General features: G+C 35.6%; 1 protein-coding gene across 5 annotated transcripts in view; it reads left to right on the top strand.

The window, feature by feature from the left end:
- LOC141497715 (lipoxygenase homology domain-containing protein 1-like) overlaps positions 1-21,664 on the top strand; it is a 710,463-nt gene that overhangs the window by 366,486 nt on the left and 322,313 nt on the right. For all 5 annotated transcript variants that reach the window (XM_074200482.1, XM_074200484.1, XM_074200481.1 and 2 more), the window contains one exon: positions 13,530-13,749. In XM_074200482.1, the coding sequence (XP_074056583.1) occupies positions 13,530-13,749 (220 nt within the window). The remainder of the gene's footprint in view (positions 1-13,529; positions 13,750-21,664) is intronic.

The following is a 21,664-nucleotide window of genomic DNA, read 5'->3' as shown; positions in this document are numbered from 1 at the left end:
GCTCAAAAAAGACTTTGAAAAGCAATTAATGGAGGTAGAGGAAAATTTGGGAGGATAAATTAGGGCCATGTAGATAAACCATGAAAACCAAGTAAACAGCTTGGTGAAAGAAATACAAAAAACTACTGAAGACAATGATGTTAAAAACTAGTTTAGGCCAAATGGAAAAAAAAATACAAAAGGCAAGTGAAGAGAAGACTGCCATCAAAAGCAGAATAGGCCAGCTGGAAAGGAGATTAAAAAAATTCTCTGAAGAAAATAACTCCTTCAAATGTAGAATGGAACTAAAAGAAGCCAATGAATTTGTGAGAAATAAGGAAGAAATAAAAATATACCAACAAAAAAAAAAAACCAGTTACAAGAAAATGTGAAATATCTCACTGGAAAACAACTGACCTTGAAAACAGACCCAGAAGAGATAATTTAAAATTTATTGGGCTACCTGAAAATCACAACCAGGAAAAGAACCTAGACTTCCTTTTTCAAGAAATAATATAGAAGGGGCAGGTAGGTGTTGCAATGGATAAAGCACCGGCCCTGGAGTCAGGAGTACCTGGGTTCAAATCTGGTCTCAGACACTTAATAATTCCCTAGCTGTGTGGCTTTGGGCAAGCCACTTAACCCCATTTGCCTCACAAAAAAACTAAAAAAAATTAGCAAAATTGCCCTGAGATCCCAGAAGCAGAGGGTAAAATAGAAATTTAGAGAATTCATCGTTCACCTCCTGAGATTTCAAAAGAAAAGCTTCCAGGAATATTTATAGCTAAACTCCTAAACTCCCAAGTCAAAGAGAAAAATAATAAAACTGTCAGAAAGAAACAATTCAACTACCATGGCTCAGTAGTCAGGATTAAACAGTGTCTACATTAAGAGCTCGAAGGACTTAGAATATGATATTCTGGAAGGCAAAAGATCTTGGTTTACAACTGAGAATCAACTATCCAGCAAAACTGAACATCCTCTTTCAGGGCAAAAGATGGACTTTAAATGAAACAAGGGACCTTCAAACTTTCCTATTGAAGCAACCAGAGTTGAACAGAAAGTTTGATCTCCAAGTACAGGACTCAGGTGAACTATAGATGGGGTAGACAAAAAGGACTAATTATGAGGAACTTAATGATGTTGAACTGTTTGCATTCATACATGGGAAGAAGATACTGATAACCCATATGAATTTTCTCATTTATAAGAGCAGTTAGAGCAAACATATATAGTCAAGCCACAGGAAGGACCTGAATATAATGGTATAAAATAGTAAAAAAGATGGAGTCAGTGGGTGATAAAGGAAAGTACTGGGAGGAAGAGAAAGAAGAGGAAGAAAGGCTAAGATATTTCACATAAGAATCAAGAAAAAGCTTTTACAATGGGGTAGAATGGGGGAAGGTGAGGGGAAATGACTTCATTTTCATCAGAAATGATTCAGAAAGGAAATAACATACATACTTCTTGGTGTTTAGAAATCTATCTTACCCTAGAGAAAAATTAGAGGAAAGGGATGGGATAAAGGGGAATAGGGGTAGTGAAGGGGGGGAATAGGTGATAGAAAAGAGGGAAGATCATGGGAGAGTGCACTCAGATACAACACACTTTTGAACAGGGACAGGATGAAAGCAGAGAAAGAATGGAATAAGTGAGAGTGGGGAGGAGAGTGGAAGAAAATACATCTAGTAATAGTAACTATGGGAAGAATATTGAAGGAACTTCTCTGGTGGACTTATGATAAAGAAGGCAACTCATCCCAGAGACAGAGCCACTGGAATCTGAACACAGACTGAAGTACGCTTTTTTTTCCTCTCACACTATTCTTGAGGTTCATCTTTCAGGGGGAGGGTTTATATTTATTCTCACAACAATATTATTGTAATAATATTAAATAAATAAGCCAAAAAAAGAAAAAAGATAATTATGGGAAAATTCAGAAGCTTCTAAACAAAAAAAATGAGAATTCACAGAGTTTACCAGAATGATAATTCATCTTCCTCTACAAAAGCAAAATTCCACTCCATCAAAATTAAAGTAAAAATGAACTTTAGATATAGGATTCTTGGCTCAGAGAGAAGGCAGATGGAATTTAGTTTTACTCTAAGAGAAACAATCCAAAGCACTTTTAAAATGACTTTAAGGCTATTTGTGGTTTAAGGCTATTTGTGGTCCAAAGTCCCACTGTATATCTCAACCACTCAGGGCTGATAAGGACATAATCCTGAACAGATGGGCTAATCACTCCATGGTTTTGTCAACAGACTATCATCAATCAGTGCTCAAAATATTGACCTATAATTTACCTCAGGTTAAAGTCAATTCCTCTCTAACTGATGTTCCAATTAAAGAAGAGGTTTTTGAATGGTATTAAACTTCTTTCATATGGCAAAAGACCTGTTGCTATTTCTATTCCAACTGAGATTTACAAGACTCATACAAAAGCCGATTGAAATTTTCTGGGTTATATGGCCAAAGGATATTATAACCTAGGTGTTCAAGGATGCTTCCATTATCTGTCTCTGTATTTAAAAAAATAGATTGTCCATGACAATTGCATTGTGGGCTCTTTCTTTCTTAATCTGGCAAGATTCTTGATAGAATCCTCCTTAATAAGATGACCCTTTGCCTGGAAGATGGACATGTGGCTTCAGAAAAGGCCAGGAAATATGTGAGAAATTGATTGGAGATCTGCATACAATATTTTTAGACCAAGGCATTTGATTATGTCAAAATCTGGTTACTTGGAGAAGTTCATCAGAATTGTATATCAGTTTTCTGCCAGAATGTTTGCCTGGGTTTTGGATAATGGTTGATTCTTTCACACTTCAAGGGAGTGAAAGAAGGGTGTATTCTTGCTTCTTTGCTTTTTAGTATGCTATTTTCATCAATGTTGTCAGGTCCTTCAATGAGGATGAAAATAGCATCAAGGTCAAGTTACTGCACTGACAGCAAATTATTTAAACTGAAAAAATTACTATCCAAGACTTGTGGGGAGAGTTGGAGCATGATTCTTTTTGTTTGCAGATGATTGTGCATTCAACATAACCACTGAAGCTGAGATGCAGCAAAGTATGGATGGGTTTCTGTTACTTGTGCTACTTTTGGTTCAACAACTAACACCATGCAAACATAACTGCTCCATGAGTCAGCATCCTTCCAGCCATACTTCAAATCATCAGTTACAACTGATGGAGAAATGTTGAATGTGATAGATAAATTAACTTATTTTGGTAGTACTTTCCAGGGATGTACAGGAAATGATACGGATGCACACATTTCAAGAGACAGTTTGGGAAACTCTGAAGGAAAATGTGAGATAGAAGAGGTATTCAGTTACCTACCAAATTCAAGGTCTACTGAGCTGTTGTGCTGACCTCATTGTTGTCTGTCTGTGAAACAGTGTGTCAATGTCTGCCCAGAAAATTGAATCACTTGCATTTGAAATTTCTTAAGAAGATTCTGAAGATCACCTGAGCTAAACTGCCAAACATTCAAACTCTATTGGATAGAGCACTCCTCCAATGAGCTATCCATTTTACTCAATTGCCAAAGCTATACTTGCCTGTTTGATGAGAACTCACACAAGGGAATTACTTATACAAGGACACTCAAAGTTTCTCTAAGAACTTTTGAATGGATTGCATAACTGGGAGACACAAAATATGAAATGCCTGCCTTAAAGAAGATGCTGTATTGTATGAGTGAATCAAAACTGCATTAGCTCCAAAGAAATGTGAGATGCACAATTTTTTAACATTTCTTATCAATTATTCTCTTCCCATTCATAGATAAAATAACAATGCACAGCAGCACATATTTTAAAAGCCACTACACATGACTGAATAAATGAGGTAGAAAAATATAGCTTTTCATTTGATCAAGACGCTTAATGAAAAATCCCACTTTCACCTTGAAAAGTTGACTGTACCTTAAGATCCCTTAGATGATGAAATGTGAAAAGCATGTCAAAGTTACTATTTATTTTTTCTAGCCTATACCATTGGGATGAAATGCCAAAAATTCTATTTATGTAAATGTTTTATTTAAATAGATTCTAATAGGAAATTCACTCACTTTTCAATGTTGAAATAAATTCTAATTTCATTCTTTAAGTGGTTAGACTAAAACAAAACATAAAGCAGACATAAGGGTAACTATTTATTTTGGTTATGCAAAAAAAATCAATCAGCATACATTGACAAGCATATAGAAGTGACACAAAAATGCATTCAATTTAATCTAACAAAAAAGTATAATTTTCCTCTTTTATTGCTTCAAGATATCTTATCAGCAAAATAAAGAGAATGGAAATTTGGGGATAACATTGATCTGAAAACAGTGAATTTGTATAGTAGAAATTTTGTTCTCTTGGATATCCCCAACCTTTACTCTGAAGAGGTGATAAGTGACTATCCTGTTGTTTTCAACTAGCCTTTTTTTATCTTTTATAATTAATTAATTTTATATTATTACAATAATCTTGTTGTGAAAGTAAAGATAAAGCCCCTCCCCACAAAAAAAGATAGAGAAACCCAAAAATAATGAGAGAGAGGGGAAAAAATGTATTTCAGTCTGTGTTCAGATTCCATCAGCTCTGTCTCTGGGATGGGTTGCCTTCTTTATCATAAGTCCACCAGAGAAGTTGCTTCAATATCTTTTTCCCACAGTCATCATTACTAGCTATATTTCCCTCCACTATATTCCTCCCAACTCTCTTTTATTCAATTCTCTCTCTGCTTTCACTCTGTCTCTGCTCAGTAGTGTGCTGCATCTGAGTACCCTCTCCCATGATCTTCCCTCTCTTCTGTCACCTACTCCTCCTCCCCTCCCCCTCCCCCTTAATCCCATTCCTTTTCTCTCATTTTTCTCTATGGTTAGATAGATTTCTATACCTGTTTCATGTGTATGTTTTTTCTCTCTGAGCCATTTCTGATGAGAATGTAGGCTCACTCATTTCCCCTCAACTTCTGCTGTTCCACTCCATTCAGTTTTGCTGGATAGTTGACTTTCAGTTGTAATCTGAGCTCTTTTCCCCTCCTGGAATATCATATTCCAAGCCCTATAAGCCCTAAATATAGGTGTTGCCAGATCCTGTGTAATCCTGACTGTGGAGCCATGGTAGTTGAATTGTTTCTGGCAGCTTGTGGTTTTGGAATTTGGCTATAATGTTCCTGGGAATTTTTCTTTTGGGATCTCTTTCAGGAGGTGAACAGTGAGTTCTCTCAATTTCTATTTTACCCTCTGCTTCTAGGATCTCAGGGCAATTTTGCTGCATTATTTATTCTTTTTTTTGTGTTCCTTTAGTTTTAATATCCAAGCTGCAGGACTGAGGTGTCCCTAGAGGAGGTGGGGCTCAAGATGTGCCCCACTTGTTAAAGGGCTAAAACTGAAGGGATTAAAAAGTGGAAGAGACTTTACACATAGATCTCTTGGAGTCAGGGTCCAAAAGGGGGTCCCACTGATCCTAAGGCCTTGTCCATATATCTGGTCAGTGTTACTTTTCTAGGTTGGCTCTCCTTTGCTGCAACTTCCTTTCTAGTTCCTTAGTAATAACATCTGTGGAACTATGGGCAGGGAAGATCCTGGGCCAATGAGTCCTTTGTAGTCTGTCTTGGGCTTGCTGGGTACAGGTGGCAAATTAGGCAATGGCTTCCTTTGTTTCTTGGGTTTAAAGCCAGGCAGCTATGTAGTGCAGGTGCCTTCAGGCAACAGAACTGGGCCATTTCGTCTTTATTCACATATTGGCTTGAGGATTCATCACTGATGTGGATACTGTAGTTCTCATCCTGAGCAGGTGCAGGTATTGGGGGCTGTGGGCAACCAGGGAGGTTTGACTGGGCCAGGTAGCTGCTAGATCTGTTTGGCTTCTCCTAAGACCTTCTCATAATCCTTGTCTGGGTAGAAGGAGACCAAAGCTGCCTTGGTGTTGGCAACAAAGTAGTTCACTATGTCATAGAGAAAAGTGCAGGAGACCTGGGAGAAGAGGAGTAGTCAGGGACCAACTGGCCCCCACCCTACTCCTTCCAGGGGATTACCAAGGACCCTAAGGATTGTGGCACTCTTTTCATGGGGGAAAAGAGCCTAAGAGCCTGCTCCCAAGCAAGAAAGATACTTCAACCTTGCCCCTCTGCATTATTTCTGGAAAAATGAAGCCTGGGCTCTTTTCCTGGTCATGACCTTCAGGTAGCCCAATAATTTTTAAATTATCTCTTTTAGATCTGTTTTCTTGGTCAGTTGTTTTTCTAAGGTGATATTTCATATTTTCTTCTAATTTTTCTTTCTATTGGTATTGTTTTATTGTTTCTTGATTTCCCACAAAGTCTTCAGCTTCCTTTAGCTCTGTTCTATATTTGAAGGAGTTATTTTCTTCAGAGAGCGTTTTTTTCCCCCTCCTTTTCCAGCTGGCCAGTTCTGCTTTTTAAGGCATCCTTCTCCTTATTTGCCTTGTGGGCTATTTTATCCATTTGGCCTAAACTGGTTTTTAACATATTATTTTCTTCAGGATTTATTTGTGTTTCTTGCTGATGACTTAGCTTTCATGATTTACCCACATCGCTCTTATTTCTCTTCCCAATTTTTCTTCTACCTCACTTATTGGGGTTTTTTTTTAGTTTTTTTTGCAAGACAAATGGGGTTAAGTGCCTTGCCCAAGGCCACACAGCTAGGTAATTATTAAGTGTCTGAGGCCAGATTTGAACTCAGGTACTCCTGACTCCAGGTCTGGTGCTTTATCCACTGCGCCACCTAGCCACTCCTCCCTTACTTGTTTTTCGAAGTCTTGAGTTCTTCTGTTGCCTAAACTCATTTTCTGTTTATCGGAAGCTCTGGATACAGATGCTTGAATTTTGTCATCTTCTGAGTATATATTTCGATCCTCTATGGGACTAAATATCCTCTATGGTCAGATTCTTCTTTTTCTGTTGTTGGCTCATTTCCTGAGCCAGTGACTAATTTACCATACTTCCAAGGCTTTGGGGGTTTTCCAGGACACCCCCACAGGGACCTTAATTCCTTCAAGGTCTTATGAGAGGCTCTGACTGCTCTCTTGCCTGTACTCTAGTCTGTGAATGACCACTGGCCTTCTCCTCTGCCCTGGAGCTGTAAGGAGGGTCCTTACTTCACCCTGGTAGTAAGGTTGACCAGACTGCGACCTGGATCTGAGTGTGGGCAAACATCAGAGTCCTACCCCAGGAAGAACAGAGAAACCTCTGCAGTCTCTCTCCCCACCCCCTTATTTTCTGTGGGCTGGGTACTCTAGAAGTGCTGGGTGACTCTGCCAATTACCACTGCATGTCCTCTCTGCAGTACTGTTCCAAGACTGGCTCTAGTCAGGGCACCATGCTCACTCTGGTGCAGCAGAGTTCTTTCATCACTCCTTCAAGCTGTTCCTGGTGATCTCTGGGCCCTTTCTTTCATGGACCAAGGCACCCTACTGGCTGTTCCTTGAAGACTGGAGCAGGTTTGTTTGGCTTGACTGCACTGTGGTATGGCTGCACTGTGGCTCTTTCCAACCCCTAGTTCCAGTGAAACAGACCTTTCCTGTGCCCCTTCTAAAGCCCTTGCCTTGGACTAGGAAATTTTATCACTCAGTATTTGCGTGATTTCTGCCCCTCTAATTTTGGCTGGAGTCATAATTTGACAGCTTTTGGAGTTTTGGTGGGGGGGAATGATTTTCCGGGGAATTCCTGCCCTTACACCATCTTGACTCCACCCCTCTGAGATGTACAAATTTAGAGATATCTCCACTCCTAATATTCTTATGACCTTTTTGTGACTGAACTGAGAGCCTTTTGAGCTCATATTGGTCTGATCAGCTGCATTAAGACACACTGGTCCTTGACCCCAGTCATAGTGAGGCTGGTTCACCCCAAGAATGAAAGACAACAACATTCTCTATGCGATTTCAAACTTCTTTGTGTATTCCTTGTCTTTTTTGCTCTTTTCCAGAACCTAGAAAAGTGATTTTCAATGGTAAATGCCTAATAGATATTCATTGTTTTGAATTGAGAGTTATTGCATAGATTACTACAGATACCAATAGAACAAAAAGCATTAAACCAAAGATATATTAGCTAATATTCCTTAAAGTACACTCATTTTAAGTGTATATTTTCTAAAAAAGATTTTCCTTTGTAGATAAGTATTAGTGCTTTTTTATTTGCACATGCCAGCAAAAATAGAACATCTATAGACATAATTCAACCCTATATATTTGAAAGATAATGACCTTTGGGGTAGAAGGAATATGGTCTTCCTTAACACCACTATTTACCAGAGAAAGGCTAGTTGAAATTATACTTCCTGTAGTCATAAAACACTAATGCATTTATTCTCTTAACATAAAATACCATACTGACTAATGAATTGGATCTATGCCCATATACTCCATAAAAGCAGGACCATTTCTTATCTCAATTTTATATGTTCTTCAGTGCTTAGGAGAGTGCACTACACTGCATATAATAGATGCTTAATGAATGTTTCTTGAATAAGTAAATCTCCTTTTCTTTGTTCTATGGTGTTGTTTCAAGAGTTTAATATTTTTATTTAATTTATGGAAACCAATGTAATAGACCATGAGCTAAATATAAATATATTTTTCTCATTTCTTTTAGATCTTTATTCTCACAATGGATTATATAGTCACAATCCATTACTCCATACCCTTGTTACAAAGTCAGTCTCTCCCCCTCTACTTTTGTCACCTGATTGAGAACCTTCATTATCTTGTATGTGTCATGATGGAAAATAAAATAGTCTACTTTTGAATATTAAATAGTCTTTCTTCTGTCCTTTAATTAAATGACAATTTTCATTCTTTGAAGATTATGGAGTCTTGACCTGATCTGCCATTTCAGTTTTTAAGGCTTCCAGTTTGTAAGTATGTCCGGTATAGTGCAGAAACATATAAGAGATTTCACCATTAATAGGCAATTTCTTTTGAGTTGTACATTGGACATCTACTGTGACAGTGGCCAACATTTTTTTTTGCAAGAAATAAATATGCATAGCTCTTTTGTACAAGACTTGTTGTTGATAACTACAAAGTTTATCGAGGAAAATTGTCTCTTTGCATTGGTGTATTTAGTGATCTCCTGCCATTTAACTATGACTAAAGTATATTCCATGGAGCATGCCCAGAGTTGAGTCTTCTCAATATAATGCATTTGACCTGTTCCTTTTTGTTGAACCATATATGCTGGTTCAATTCCAAAAGAACTGGAACTTTGGAACTCACAGCAATTATAGGTGATCCCTTGGTCTCCTATCCTGTGATGGAAAGGCATTGGGATCTTTGTCAAAACTGCATCAAGGAAGGTAGAACTCTCAACCCAGAGAACTGCTAATTCAGAAGTCTTTTAAAGGGATGAATCTGTTCTTTGGAACTTTCCATCTGTCAGTGGAATGTGTGACAAGTAACTATCTTTAGAATCTCCTGTGAAAGGGAGGAGTCCTTGATCACCATTCTCCAGTCTCATAGATATGGTCACTTGGCAGTGGGCATTTATGTGTCCTGTGAAAGTGAGTTTGATCTTTAGAATGCCTCTTTTTCTTGGTATTTCTTTGCCTGAACCCAGATAATTGAACAGCAATCCTCAGATAGATATTTCTAGCCCTGGAAGAAACTTTGTGAGTTTGTTCATTTGAGAGCTCCTGTTTTGTTTAGAGTTGATTGGTAGGAAACAGGAAGGTTAATAACTATGTTCCTCTCAGAAAATGATGATCAATATTGATCTTTCTTTCTTTCTTTCTTTCTTTCTTTCTTTCTTTCTTTCTTTCTTTCTTTCTCTTTCCCTCCTTCCTTCCTTCCTTCCTTCCTTCCTTCCTTCCTTCCTTCCTTCCTTCCTTCCTTCCTTCCTTCCTTCCTTCCTTCCTTCCTTCCTTCCTTCTTTCTTTCTCTGTGTGATTTTTGTTGATCTCTGTGGCATAGTAGAAAGAATGCTGAATTTGGAATTAAAAAAAAAGATGGGTTCAAATCATAAATCATGTCTTTCATTTGACCTTGGATAAGTCCTTTACTTAACCTCTCTAGACTTCAATTCCATCACCTGTAAAGGTTTAAATAACTTCTGAGATCTCTTTCAGTTTTAAGTCTTTTTTTCTGTGATGATTCATAAAGGATAAACCCAACATTTAACATATATTCTGACTTTTTTAATGTTCTAGGAATATAAATGGAGCACTTAAATGGTGTTCAGCTACTGTTCTTCACTCTTATTATTTTATATTTTTAACTGACTTTTTTGTTTACACATCCCATGTAATGTTGATTCCAGAACAATAATCATTTAATAATGACATAATATTTGTAGTGTACTGGTAGACAGGCTGGATACAAAAAGCCTGTTTATGTTGACCCTGAACTTGTTTGTCCTTTGAATAATACAATCTTTTGATTTTTCAGATATGGTGATAGTTCTATGGTTTTCAACTACCAGTCGTCTTCAGTGATAAAAAAATGAGGGAAGTGATGACTTTGTGTTGGATACAGTTCTGATAATTGCCACAACTGGGCTATTTCTTCAATGCAATCTAGTCCCCTTTCTTCCTTCACTTCAATAATTCCTTTTCTTTTATTTTCATATGCTTATAGGACAAAGGATTAGGGGTATGTATCTACTTGAATTGATACACAGATAGATCAATTAATTTTACATCTGCAATGCATGTACAAATTACATAGAATGATGAAATAGCTAAGTTTCTTTTCTTTTATCTGCTCTAGTCAAGAAAATATTTTTTTTATTCTTTTAGTTTTTTTAAGAAGATTTTTAAAGTTATCTTTTTTGAAGGTTTTATGTCTCCTGAGGAGTCCTTTTATCTTTACATGGTTCAATATGAAATATCACATAAGCAAAGGAGCACTGGGAGGACATTGTCATTGATAGACAATCTGTCATTTGGACATTTTATAGTAATAATAATATCAGTTATCTTTGGTGTCTTCATTCACTTCTTTCTGATATTTAGAGGATTATTTTATTAGAGTTACTTCTATGGTTGCATCTATTAAAGGACCAATAGATTTTTAATATATGATTGGGAGATGTCTTATTAGAGGAAAGCATTTAAGGCTAAATTTTGGTCTAACAAGTCAATAGATTTTATTATCATCAATAAAAAGCAAATACCATTGGAACTTTTATTTAATTATATGACTCTGAAGATATGATTACTGTATAAAATTATTTTCAAGAGTTCATCTATTCATTTTTAGTATTTTCAACATGAATTTCTTTAATCCATATTTATATGATCTACATAAAGATTTACAAGGTATTAGTTTTTAATGTTCTCTCAAATGCCTTTTTTTTATCATAGTTATACCAGCCAGGATTTTTCACCCAATCATTTGGTACATTTTTCTCATTTTCAGGCATCTTTTCCACCAAATTTTTAATGCTTTCAAAATTGTGCCACTGTCAGCATAAATTTCTTCTGTGTGTACCTCTTCTAGTTTGATTAGGGCAGTTTGGTGGTGCAGTGATTAGAGCATTGATCTTGGAGTCAGGAGGACAGGACTTCAAATCCAGTCTAAGACATTTGACTCTTATGAGCTGTGTGGCCTTGGAGATGTGAGATCCATTTCCAGTCATTCTGATTCATATCTGGCCTCCAGACCCAGAGGACTCTGGAGGAGAAAGTGAGGTGGGTGACTTATCACAGCACTCCCTCACTCAAATCCAATTCATGTGTTTGTCATGGAATCACCTCCCTGTTGTCGTTATCTTGTTTGAAAACGAAGGACAAGGGGTGACTAGGTAAACAGTGGATAGAACACCAGCCCTGGAATCAGGAGTACCTGAGTTCAAATCTGGCCTCAGACACTTAATAATTACCTATGTGGCCTTTGGCAAGCTAATTAACCCCATTGCTTTGCAAAAACCTAAAAAAATGAAAAAAAAAGAAAGGAAATGAAGGACAAGCATAATTCTAATTTCTTCAACTTAATTTTATGAAGTACTAAATTTCCTCATACAAGACATTGGAAAATGTAGTATTTGAATCTGAATGTAGTGATTACCTTGTCAGAAAAATACAGATGCCAGCTCCTGGCAGTAATCTTTAGTAAGGTCAAATTTTAATAGATATTAAATTTAATTGATATTTAATTTAAATTGTTATGTAAGTTGTTCAACTTTAATGATTATCTTAATTTTTATTTAGCCATTATAGATTGAATTTCTTGTAAAATATTTTTTCATTTTTTGCAAGGCAGTGAGGTTAAATGACTTGCCCATATCACATAGGTAGGAAATTATGAAGTATCTGAGGCTAGTTTTGAAAGGTCTTCCTGACTCCAGGGCTGATGCTGTATCCATTGCACCACCTAACTGCCCCATAGAAAATAATTTTTGAGACCAAAAAACAATGAGTTTTTCTTGACTCAAGTCTACCAAAATGTTAGTTTGGAGAGTGAAATATATTGCGTATGGTTCTCATTAGCTAAATCAAGAGACTGAATATTCTAAAGAAAGATATTATTAAGAGAACAAGATCCCAGATGAAAGATATTAGAAACATAATTGGAATAAAAGAAAAGGAAGAGATAATTCTTTTTTATATCAAAGAGAAGAGAGGATGAATGAATGAAATATATATTTTGACAATGTCTGCTCTTATAGATACTGAGTAAAATAAAAAAAAATCAATTTCTCTGAGTTGCCAAGAACAGACCACTAGAGTCATGGATGGATGATAGAAAAGATATTTGAACATCTATTTGAAACTCCAACAACACTTAAAAACCCTACTCTCCGATGTAAGAAGAAAATAAAACAAAACATAGATTTGTATTTTACTAAATAACTCTTTATAGTTTTTTTTTCTGAGAATTTAATTTGCTTTTCAGATTTATTGCCTAGGATTTAGAAAGACAATAGATAAGGATATTTTCCAATTATATCTTGCTCTATATGTCCAGCAAGTTGGGTGAGTCCAGTTTATTTTAGATTTAGAATTTCTCTAGTAAATTGAAATTTCCATAGATGCTTCAGAACTGTTTTATATATCATGAATAGGAGTAAGGTACAGTTATCAGTCCTTTAATCAACAATAAAAATTAAACATTTAGACTATCCAAAGATGGTTTAACTAGAAAGTTTGAGCCAGCCATGCTCACAGCCTAATGAAATCAGGAAGCATAGAGAATCAGAGATCACTATGTTATAATAACAGGTCCATTCAGTGTATCAATGGCAAAATCACTTGCTTTACTTTAACTTAATTTTTTTGTCCTAACAGTAATAATATTACTACTAATAATAATATTGGTATATTAGTTTTGCAAAATTATACAGACTATGGGCCAAAATATAATGAGATACTTCATCACATCTGTCTATTGCCAAACTCTGTTTGAGGGCTAAGTTTCTTTGAGACTAAGATTCCAAGTGTCATATTTTATGATATATAGCATAACAGTTCAGTGTTTGAAATTGATAATGAATTTATGAACTTAAAAAAATAACGAGGGGATTCTATTTGTAGGTCAAGAAGAAATTATTGCTATTGATTGGTATGAATGTAACTCAATTTTTTTTCAGATCAATCTTAAAGATATTGGTGAATTATATAAAATACGCATTGGACATAACAATAATGGAATGGATCCTAGTTGGTATTTGGAAGAAATTAGACTTGAAGAAATAGCCACTGGTGAAGTGTTTTTCCTCACAGTTGATTGTTGGATAACTGAGAATGAAGATGATGGAGATGCCTGTAAAGAAATAGCTATTAACAGACCTAACAAGAAACCCTTGTCATGTATGTATTTGTGATTTCCTTTATGAATTTTATTAACTAAAAAGGTTCAATACACTTAGATTTTAGAAAACTCAGGTTTTAAAGAAACTGTCTTTTTAACATTCAATTGTATGTTTCTTGAGTTTAGGTATCTTAAGTATTATTTATGTCTTAAGCTTTGGAATCCCTTCACTTCAGTATTCTTAATCATACATTATTATTAACTGACATTATTATTTATTTTTAAGATTAAATTTATTTTATTTTCAAACCAAGACTAGTTTTTTTACCCTTTATTCCCTACCATCCCCATTGAGGAAGAAAAATAATCCTCTACAAGTATGTATTTCTCATTGACCATGTTAAAAAAACCTTAGTTTGTTTTTAGTCTAACAATTCTCTGTCAGGAACTCTATGTCATGCTTCACTTGATTCTTTAAGAATTGTGCCTGGTCATTGTGTGGATCTGAGTTACTAAGTTTGTCCGTCTCTGTCTCTATCTCTCTGTGTCCCAGTGTCTCTGTCTCTCTTTCCTTTTCTTCTCTTTTCTCTCTCTTATCTCTCTCTCTCCTTTCTTCCATTCCCCCCCAACATATTTTCATATATATTTAATCATCTTTAATCAATCTACTCACCCTCTTACTCTAACCCTCTCCTCACCCTATTGAGAACACAAGAGAAATAAAACCATTTATAATCAGTCAAAGCAAATGTCTACATTGTCCATACCAATCATGGAGACATACACAAACACACATATATATGTTCATGTTATATATGTGCCTGTTTTTATATTTATGTATATGCATATGTATGTATAAGTATGTCTCTGTCTGCATTCTGAGTCCTTCACAACTCTTTCAGGGAATGAGTAGTAGATTTCCTTATTAGTCCTCTGGATTTCCTGTTGACTGAAATGTATTTCTGTATTCAACTCTGCATCTTTGTGTTTTCTTCCTTATTTTTGGTTGGTTTAAATGAGAGTTGGATTCAAGTGGCAGCCATTCTTCTTCAACTGCCTCCTCCATGTATGACTTCTTTATGTGAGATAATTTTCCATAGCCTTTTCCCTACCCATTTCCCCTCTCTTTTCTCCTCTCTTTCCATTTTTCCACTTAAAATTATCAAGATATAGCAGAACCTCTTTTTTCTAATTGGATTTCCACTCTGAACCTGATTATGATAGGGTTCAAAAGGAATGCCATTTTTAATATAAACAGTTTAGTCTTTTATCAATGGTTCATTTGTGATTATGATTATTTTTATTTTTTCTTTGCTTCTCTGTACTTAAAAATTCCTCTGCAGTTCTGGGTTTTTTTTCATTAGAAAATTGGAAGTCCTCTTTAAAGATATTCCTTCTCAGTTTGCCCCTTCCCCTTCCCCACCTCTAGTATTAGTTTTTCTGAGTAAGTTGTACTTATTCTTTGTCTTCTAGAATATATTCAAAATTTTCCACTCCTTTATAATAGTGGTCCCTAAATTGCATGAGATTCTGACTGTGGTTCCTTAACATTTGAATTCTTTTTTAATTATATATTTTATTTGTTTTCCAATTATATACAATTATAGTTTCTACCAATCATTTTAGCAAGATTTTGAATTTTACAATTTTCCCTCCTCACTCCCTTCCCTCTCCTCTCCCCACCAACAGAAGTCAATATGATATAGTCTTTACATTTGTTTCCATGATATGCATAGATCAAAATTGAATATGTTGAGAGAAAAAACATATTTATAAGGAAGAAAGAAAATATTAGAAATAACAAAATTGTTCTTGTCTGTTATTGAAGAAGACCAAAATGACATCACTAGGTTTGAGACAAATTGCATGTATCCAACTGAGGCTGATCAGACCAATATGAACTCAGAAGGCTCTACCACATGTTGAGCACAAATAGACTATCTGAACACCTGGGCTAGTTAGTCTAAACTGACAGAAGTTGCATTTCTTTTGAGCTGCTTCAATTCTACCTTCTTCATAGAGTGCAGCACCCTCACTGATGAGGACATGTCATGCTGGATAATACTGTGTCAGTGTCTCCTATGCTGTATAATCAATTCTAAAGTTCTTCAAAGAGATCTTCAGAGTGTCTTGTAAATGCTTCTGAACCCCTTGTGAGTGCTTGCCATCAGTGTGGTAGCTGACTTTGAGGCCATCTTCATCCTCATTGAAGGCATTTGAAAACATGGCTAAAAACATCATGCTAAAAGTATGGGAGCAAAGACACATCCTTGTTTTACTCCACTGGTGACTGGGTAATCTCAAGAGCATCGTCCACTATCTAGAATATAAGCTTGCAAGCCATCGAAAATTAATGTGCAATACTAATGAACTCCAGACAACCAAATTTTGAGAAAATTTTGCATAAACCCTTGTGACTGATAGTATCAAAGGCCTTGGTCAGATCTACAAATGTTGTATACTGACTTTTGTTTTATTCCTGACATTTTTTCTGGAGTTGTCAGACAGGAAACACCATGTTGATTGTTCCATGACTCTTTCTGAAGCAACACTGGCTCTCAGGAAGGTGACCAACTTCCACGTGACTAATCAATCTATCTAGAAGGACTCTTTCAAGAATCTTATCAGTAATGACTAAAAGATAAATATCCCTGTAACTGTCACAGGACAATCTATTCCCTTTACTTTTATAGAGATGGACAATGGAGGCATCCAAGAATTCTTTGGGATAACCTTTTCATGCCATATAACCAGGAAAATTTCAGGCAGTTTTTGGATGAGCAATAGCCCCCACACAAAATCTCTTCTTCAGTTGGAACTTCAACTAGGGACTGACTGACTTCAATTTGAGGTAAACAGTCAATGGCTTCTGCATTGATTGATGATGATCTGTTAAGAACTCTATGAATGTATTCAGCATATCTTTCTAGGATCAAGTCCCTGTTGTTAATCAATGTATATCCATCAGTACTGAGTTATTGAGATGTACCTTTGAGTTATTGAGATATCTTTGGCCTATATATAGCTTTCAGGGCATCATAAAAGCATTCTTGTTTGCTACTGTCTGCATAAACTTGAATTTCATCTACTTTCTTACTGAGTTCTGCATCTCTCTAAGCTTCCTTGGACCTTACTTTAAATGGAATTAATGCTTCCTTTTTTAGAAATGCTCCTATTGGTCAACCCTCTGGAGTTCTCGTTTTTCATTCAGCAACTTCTGTATTTCCCATTTTCATCAAGTTGCTGTTTGTGAGTGTTCTGGCTCAGATAAGCACATGCAGTGCTGTACATTAGATCTCTGAAATCTATCTACTCCTTTTCTGCTCCACAGGTGCCAGTTGTGTCTTGATTCAGTTTTCCCTGCATTAGCAACAAACTGTTCCTGCTCATTAATTATTCTAGTATTCCTTTTGTTTTAGGGCCACTGTTTTGATTTAATATGAATATTTAACTTAGAGATTGTGCATCTGTGATCAGTCTAGCACTCTGTACCACATATTGCCTTAGTACTCTCATATCCTGTCTATTTCTTCTTACAATCACATAGCCAAATAGATGCCAATGTTTGCTATGAGGAAGTTTTATTTTGTTTAGGTAAGTGGAAGACAGTGTTTGTGATTCACAAGTCTTCAGTAGAAGGTGATCACTGTTGTTGTTGTTTCTAACTCCATTCCTCCCAAGGACTCCCTGACATGTTTGGAAATCTGAGCCTACTCTAGCATTAAAGTCATCCAGAATTATAAGTATGTTCTCTTGGTACATTGTTGGTAAGGGTCTCCAGATCGTCATAAAATTTTTCTTTAACTTCATCAGTGTTCATCATGGTGGGAGCCTAGGCACTGATGATGGTGGCATGATGTTTCCCTAGAAGTAGCAATCTCATTGTTATGAGCCTATAATTCACTCCTTATGGTAGACATTCAAGAATGTTGACTAGAGTAGTTTGATTGCATAACCTACCCCTTTTCACTGAGACCACTTTAGAAAAATGTATATCCAGCTCTGACTTCAGTAATCTGGCCTTCATTTGCCAGCCTTGTTTCACTCAGGGCTGCTATTTGGATACCATACCTGCTGTGTTCTCTGGAAACAAGAGCTGTTCTTTTAGATCTATTGGATCTTGTGTTATCTATGAATACGTGCACATTCCATGCACTGACAGTGAGTGGAATCTTCCAAGAAGAAGGTTTTGTAGGTTTCTTTGTGTTTCGACCCCACTGTGGGAATTCCCTGCCTGGAATGGTAATCAGTCCAGGGTTGGTAAGTAGACAATTTTTAGGGCACCTTTTCTAGCCCTTTCTCTGTATCCAGAGGTGAGCAGTGGGATCCTTAAAATGGCTACTCAGTCACCCAGATGGCTGCTGAATCCCACTACTGCTTTCAGTGGACAAACGATTCTATGACCCTAGGTCACCTGTTACAAGGTTGTGACTACAGCTCCCAGTGTATCCTGCTGCTTCATCACTTGCCTGTCACCACAGGACTTTGAGGAATGGTTATGAGTAATATCTTTTGTTGCATGTGTAAATTGGATTTAAGTGAGGCGTCACTTAAATGAAATCATCCTCCTCACTCTCTCTCTTCCAAAGTCATTATGATCCAGCATTGCAAGACAAAGTCAAGACAACTGACAGTGGCTTTAGATGCAATGAATGACCTTACATTTTCAATGCTTAACCAAGCTCTAAATGCTCCACAGCATTCCACTAGCTTCATGGCCATTGGAACAGATTGTTCTCTGCCCATTTCACCAGTTGAAGAATTCACATGCTTTCAAAATTATATAATACATAAGACAATTTTTTTTAAAATTTAGGATAATAATCTGTGGTCTTTGTTTATATTCCACAGTTCTTTCTCTAGGTATAGATGGTATTCTTTATCACAGATCCCCTGAAATTATCCCTGATTATTGCATTGATGGAGTTAACAAGTCCATCAAGGTAAATTATCACCCCATGTTATTGTTAAGGTGCACAAAGCTTTTCTGTTTCTGCTCTTCTCACTCAGCATCAATTCATGCTAGTTTTTCCAGGCTTCTCTGAAATCCCATCCCTACTGATTTCTAATAGAAAAAAATAGTGTTCCATCACATACATATGTCACACTTTGTTCAACCATTCCCCAGTTCGTGTATATTTTCATTAGATTTCTAATTCCTTGCCACCGAAGAGCTGTTGTGAATATATTTGTACATGTGGGATTTTTACCTTTTTTTTCATGATCTCTTCAGTATATAGACCCAGTAGTGGTATTGCTGGATCAAAGGGAATCCAAACTTTTATTACCCTTTGGGCATAATTCCAAATTGCTCTCCAAAAAAGGATCAGTTCACAACTCTACAAATGCACTAGTGTAGATTTTCCATATGCCCTCCAACACTGATCATTGTCCTTTCTGGTCACATTGGTCAGTCTGAGAGGTGTGAGGTGGTACTCAGAGATTCTTTAATTTGCATTTCTCTAATCAGTATGAATTAGAACAATTTTTATATGACTATAGATGGCTTTCATTTCTTTATCTGAAAATTGCCTTTACATGTCCTTTGACCATTTGTCAATTGGAGAATGTCTTGTTTGTTTAGAAATTTGACTCAGTTCTCTATATATTTTAGAAATGAGTCCTTTGTAAGAAAGATTAGTTGTAAAAATTGTTTCCCAATGTACTTCATTTCTTTGGATCTTAGAATGGTTTTGTTTGTGCAAAAACTTTTTAATTTAATGTAATTGAAATTATCTAATTTGTTTTTTATAATGTTCTCTGTCTCTTCCTTGGTCATAAACTGCTCTCCTTTTCATACATCTGACAGGCCAACTATTCCTTGCTCTCCTAATTTTCTTATAATATTGTTTTTTAAGTATAAATAAGGCACCCATTTTGATCTTATTTTGGAATAGAGTATGAGATATTAGTTTAATCCTAATTTCTGCCATATGATCTTCCAGTTTTTCCAGCAGTTTTTTTAGATTTTTGCAAGGTAAATGGGGTCAAAAATGGTTTCCTCAAGGCCACAAAGTTAGGTAATTATTAAGACTATGTTTGAACTCAGGTACTCCTGACTCCAGGGCTGGTCTCTATCTACTATGCAACCTAGCCGCCCCTTTCCAGCAGTTTTTATCAAAGAGTGAGTTCTTATTCCAGAAATTGGTCTCTGAGTTTATCAAACAGCAGATTATAACAATCATTTCCTGTTGTCTCTTTTGGACCTAGTCTATTTCACTGATCCACCACTCTGCTTCTTAGCCAGTATTAGACAGTTTTGATGACTGATGCTTTATAGTACAATTTCAGATATGGTAAGGCTAAGTCACCTTCTTTTTGCATTTTTTTCATTAAATCCCTTGATATTCTTGACTTTTTGTTTCTCCATATGAATTTAGTTGCAATTTTTCTAGCTCACTAAAGTGATTTTTTTGGAAGTTTGATTGGTATGGCACTAAATAAGTAGTTTAAATTAGGGATAAATGTCATTTTATTATATTAGTTCAGCCTAGCAATGAGCAGTTGATATTTACCCAGTTATTTAGAACTGATTTTATTTGTGTGAAAGGTGTTTTATAGTTGTTTTTCTGTTTTATAGTTGAGTTTCTGAGTCTACCTTGGGTAGACTCCCAAGTATTTTATGTTGTCTGAAGTTATTTTAAGTGGGATTTCTCTTTTTTAACTCTTGTTACTGTATCTTGTTACTAATATATGGAAATCCTGAGTATTTATGTGGGTTCATTTTATATCCTGTGACTTTGCTAAAGTTGCTTTAGAAGATTTTTTTATGGTTCTCTAGGTATGACATCATATCATCTTCAAAGAATGAGAGTTTTGTTTCTTCCTTTCCATTTCTAATTCCTTCAATTTCTTTTTATTCTTTAACTGCTGAAGCTAACATTTCTAATACAATATTGAATAGTAGTGGTGATACTGAATTGTTTCATCCCTGATCTTATTAGGAATGCTACAAGCTTATCCCCATTGCATATAATGCTTGCTGTTGGTTTCAAATAGATAATTCTTATAATTTCTAGGAACAACTCATTTATTCCCATGCTCTCTAGTATTTTTAGTAGGAATGAGTGCTGTATTTTTAAAGACTTTTTCAGCATCTAGTGAGATAATCATATAATTTCTGTTAGGTTTGCTATTGATATAGTCAATTATGCTAACAGTTTTCCTAATATTGACATAATCTTGCATTCCTGGAACAAATCCTGCTTGATCATAGTGAATTATCCCAGAAATAACTTGCTATTATCACTTTACTAATATTTTTATTTAAGATTTTAGCACCCATATTCATTAGTGAAATTGGTCTATAATTTTCTTTCCCTTTTTTGACTCTTCCTGGTTTAGGTTTCAGCATCATATTGGTGACATAGAAGGAATTAGACAGAGTTTCATCTTCAACTGTTTCCAAATAGTTTATATAGAATTTGAACCAATTTTTCCTGTGAATCCATCTGGTCCTGGTGTTTTTTTTTCCCTTGGAGTTCATTCATGACTTGTTGAATTGCTTTTTCTGAGAGAGGGTTATTTAGGTATTTGATTTCCTCTTCATTTAACCTGGACAATTTATATTTTGTTAAATATTCATCCATTTCATTTTGATTATCAAATTTATTGGCAAACAGTTGTGCAAAGTAGTTCCCAAATTATTATTTTAATTTCCTTCTCATTGGTGGTGAGTTCACTTTTTTCATTTTTGATACTATAATTAGGTTTTCTTCTTTCCTTTTTTTAACCAAATTAACCTATTTTATTTGTTTTTTTTAATAAAACCAACTCTTGGCTTTATTTATTTATTCAATAGTTTTCTTGCTTTCTATTTTGTTAATTTCTCCTTTGATTTTCAGAATTTGTAATTTGGTATTTAATTGGGGTTTTTTAATTTGTTCTTCTGCTAACTTTTTTAGTTGCATGCTCAGTTCATTTATTTCCTCTTTCTCTATTTCATTCATGTAATGCATTTAGAGATATGATATG

This window comes from Macrotis lagotis, chromosome X, assembly GCF_037893015.1.
Source record: "Macrotis lagotis isolate mMagLag1 chromosome X, bilby.v1.9.chrom.fasta, whole genome shotgun sequence".
In the NCBI taxonomy this organism is placed as follows: Eukaryota; Metazoa; Chordata; class Mammalia; order Peramelemorphia; family Peramelidae; genus Macrotis; species Macrotis lagotis.
The sequence above is the reverse complement of the archived record's forward strand: the minus strand, read 5'-3'. Positions and strand labels throughout refer to the sequence as shown.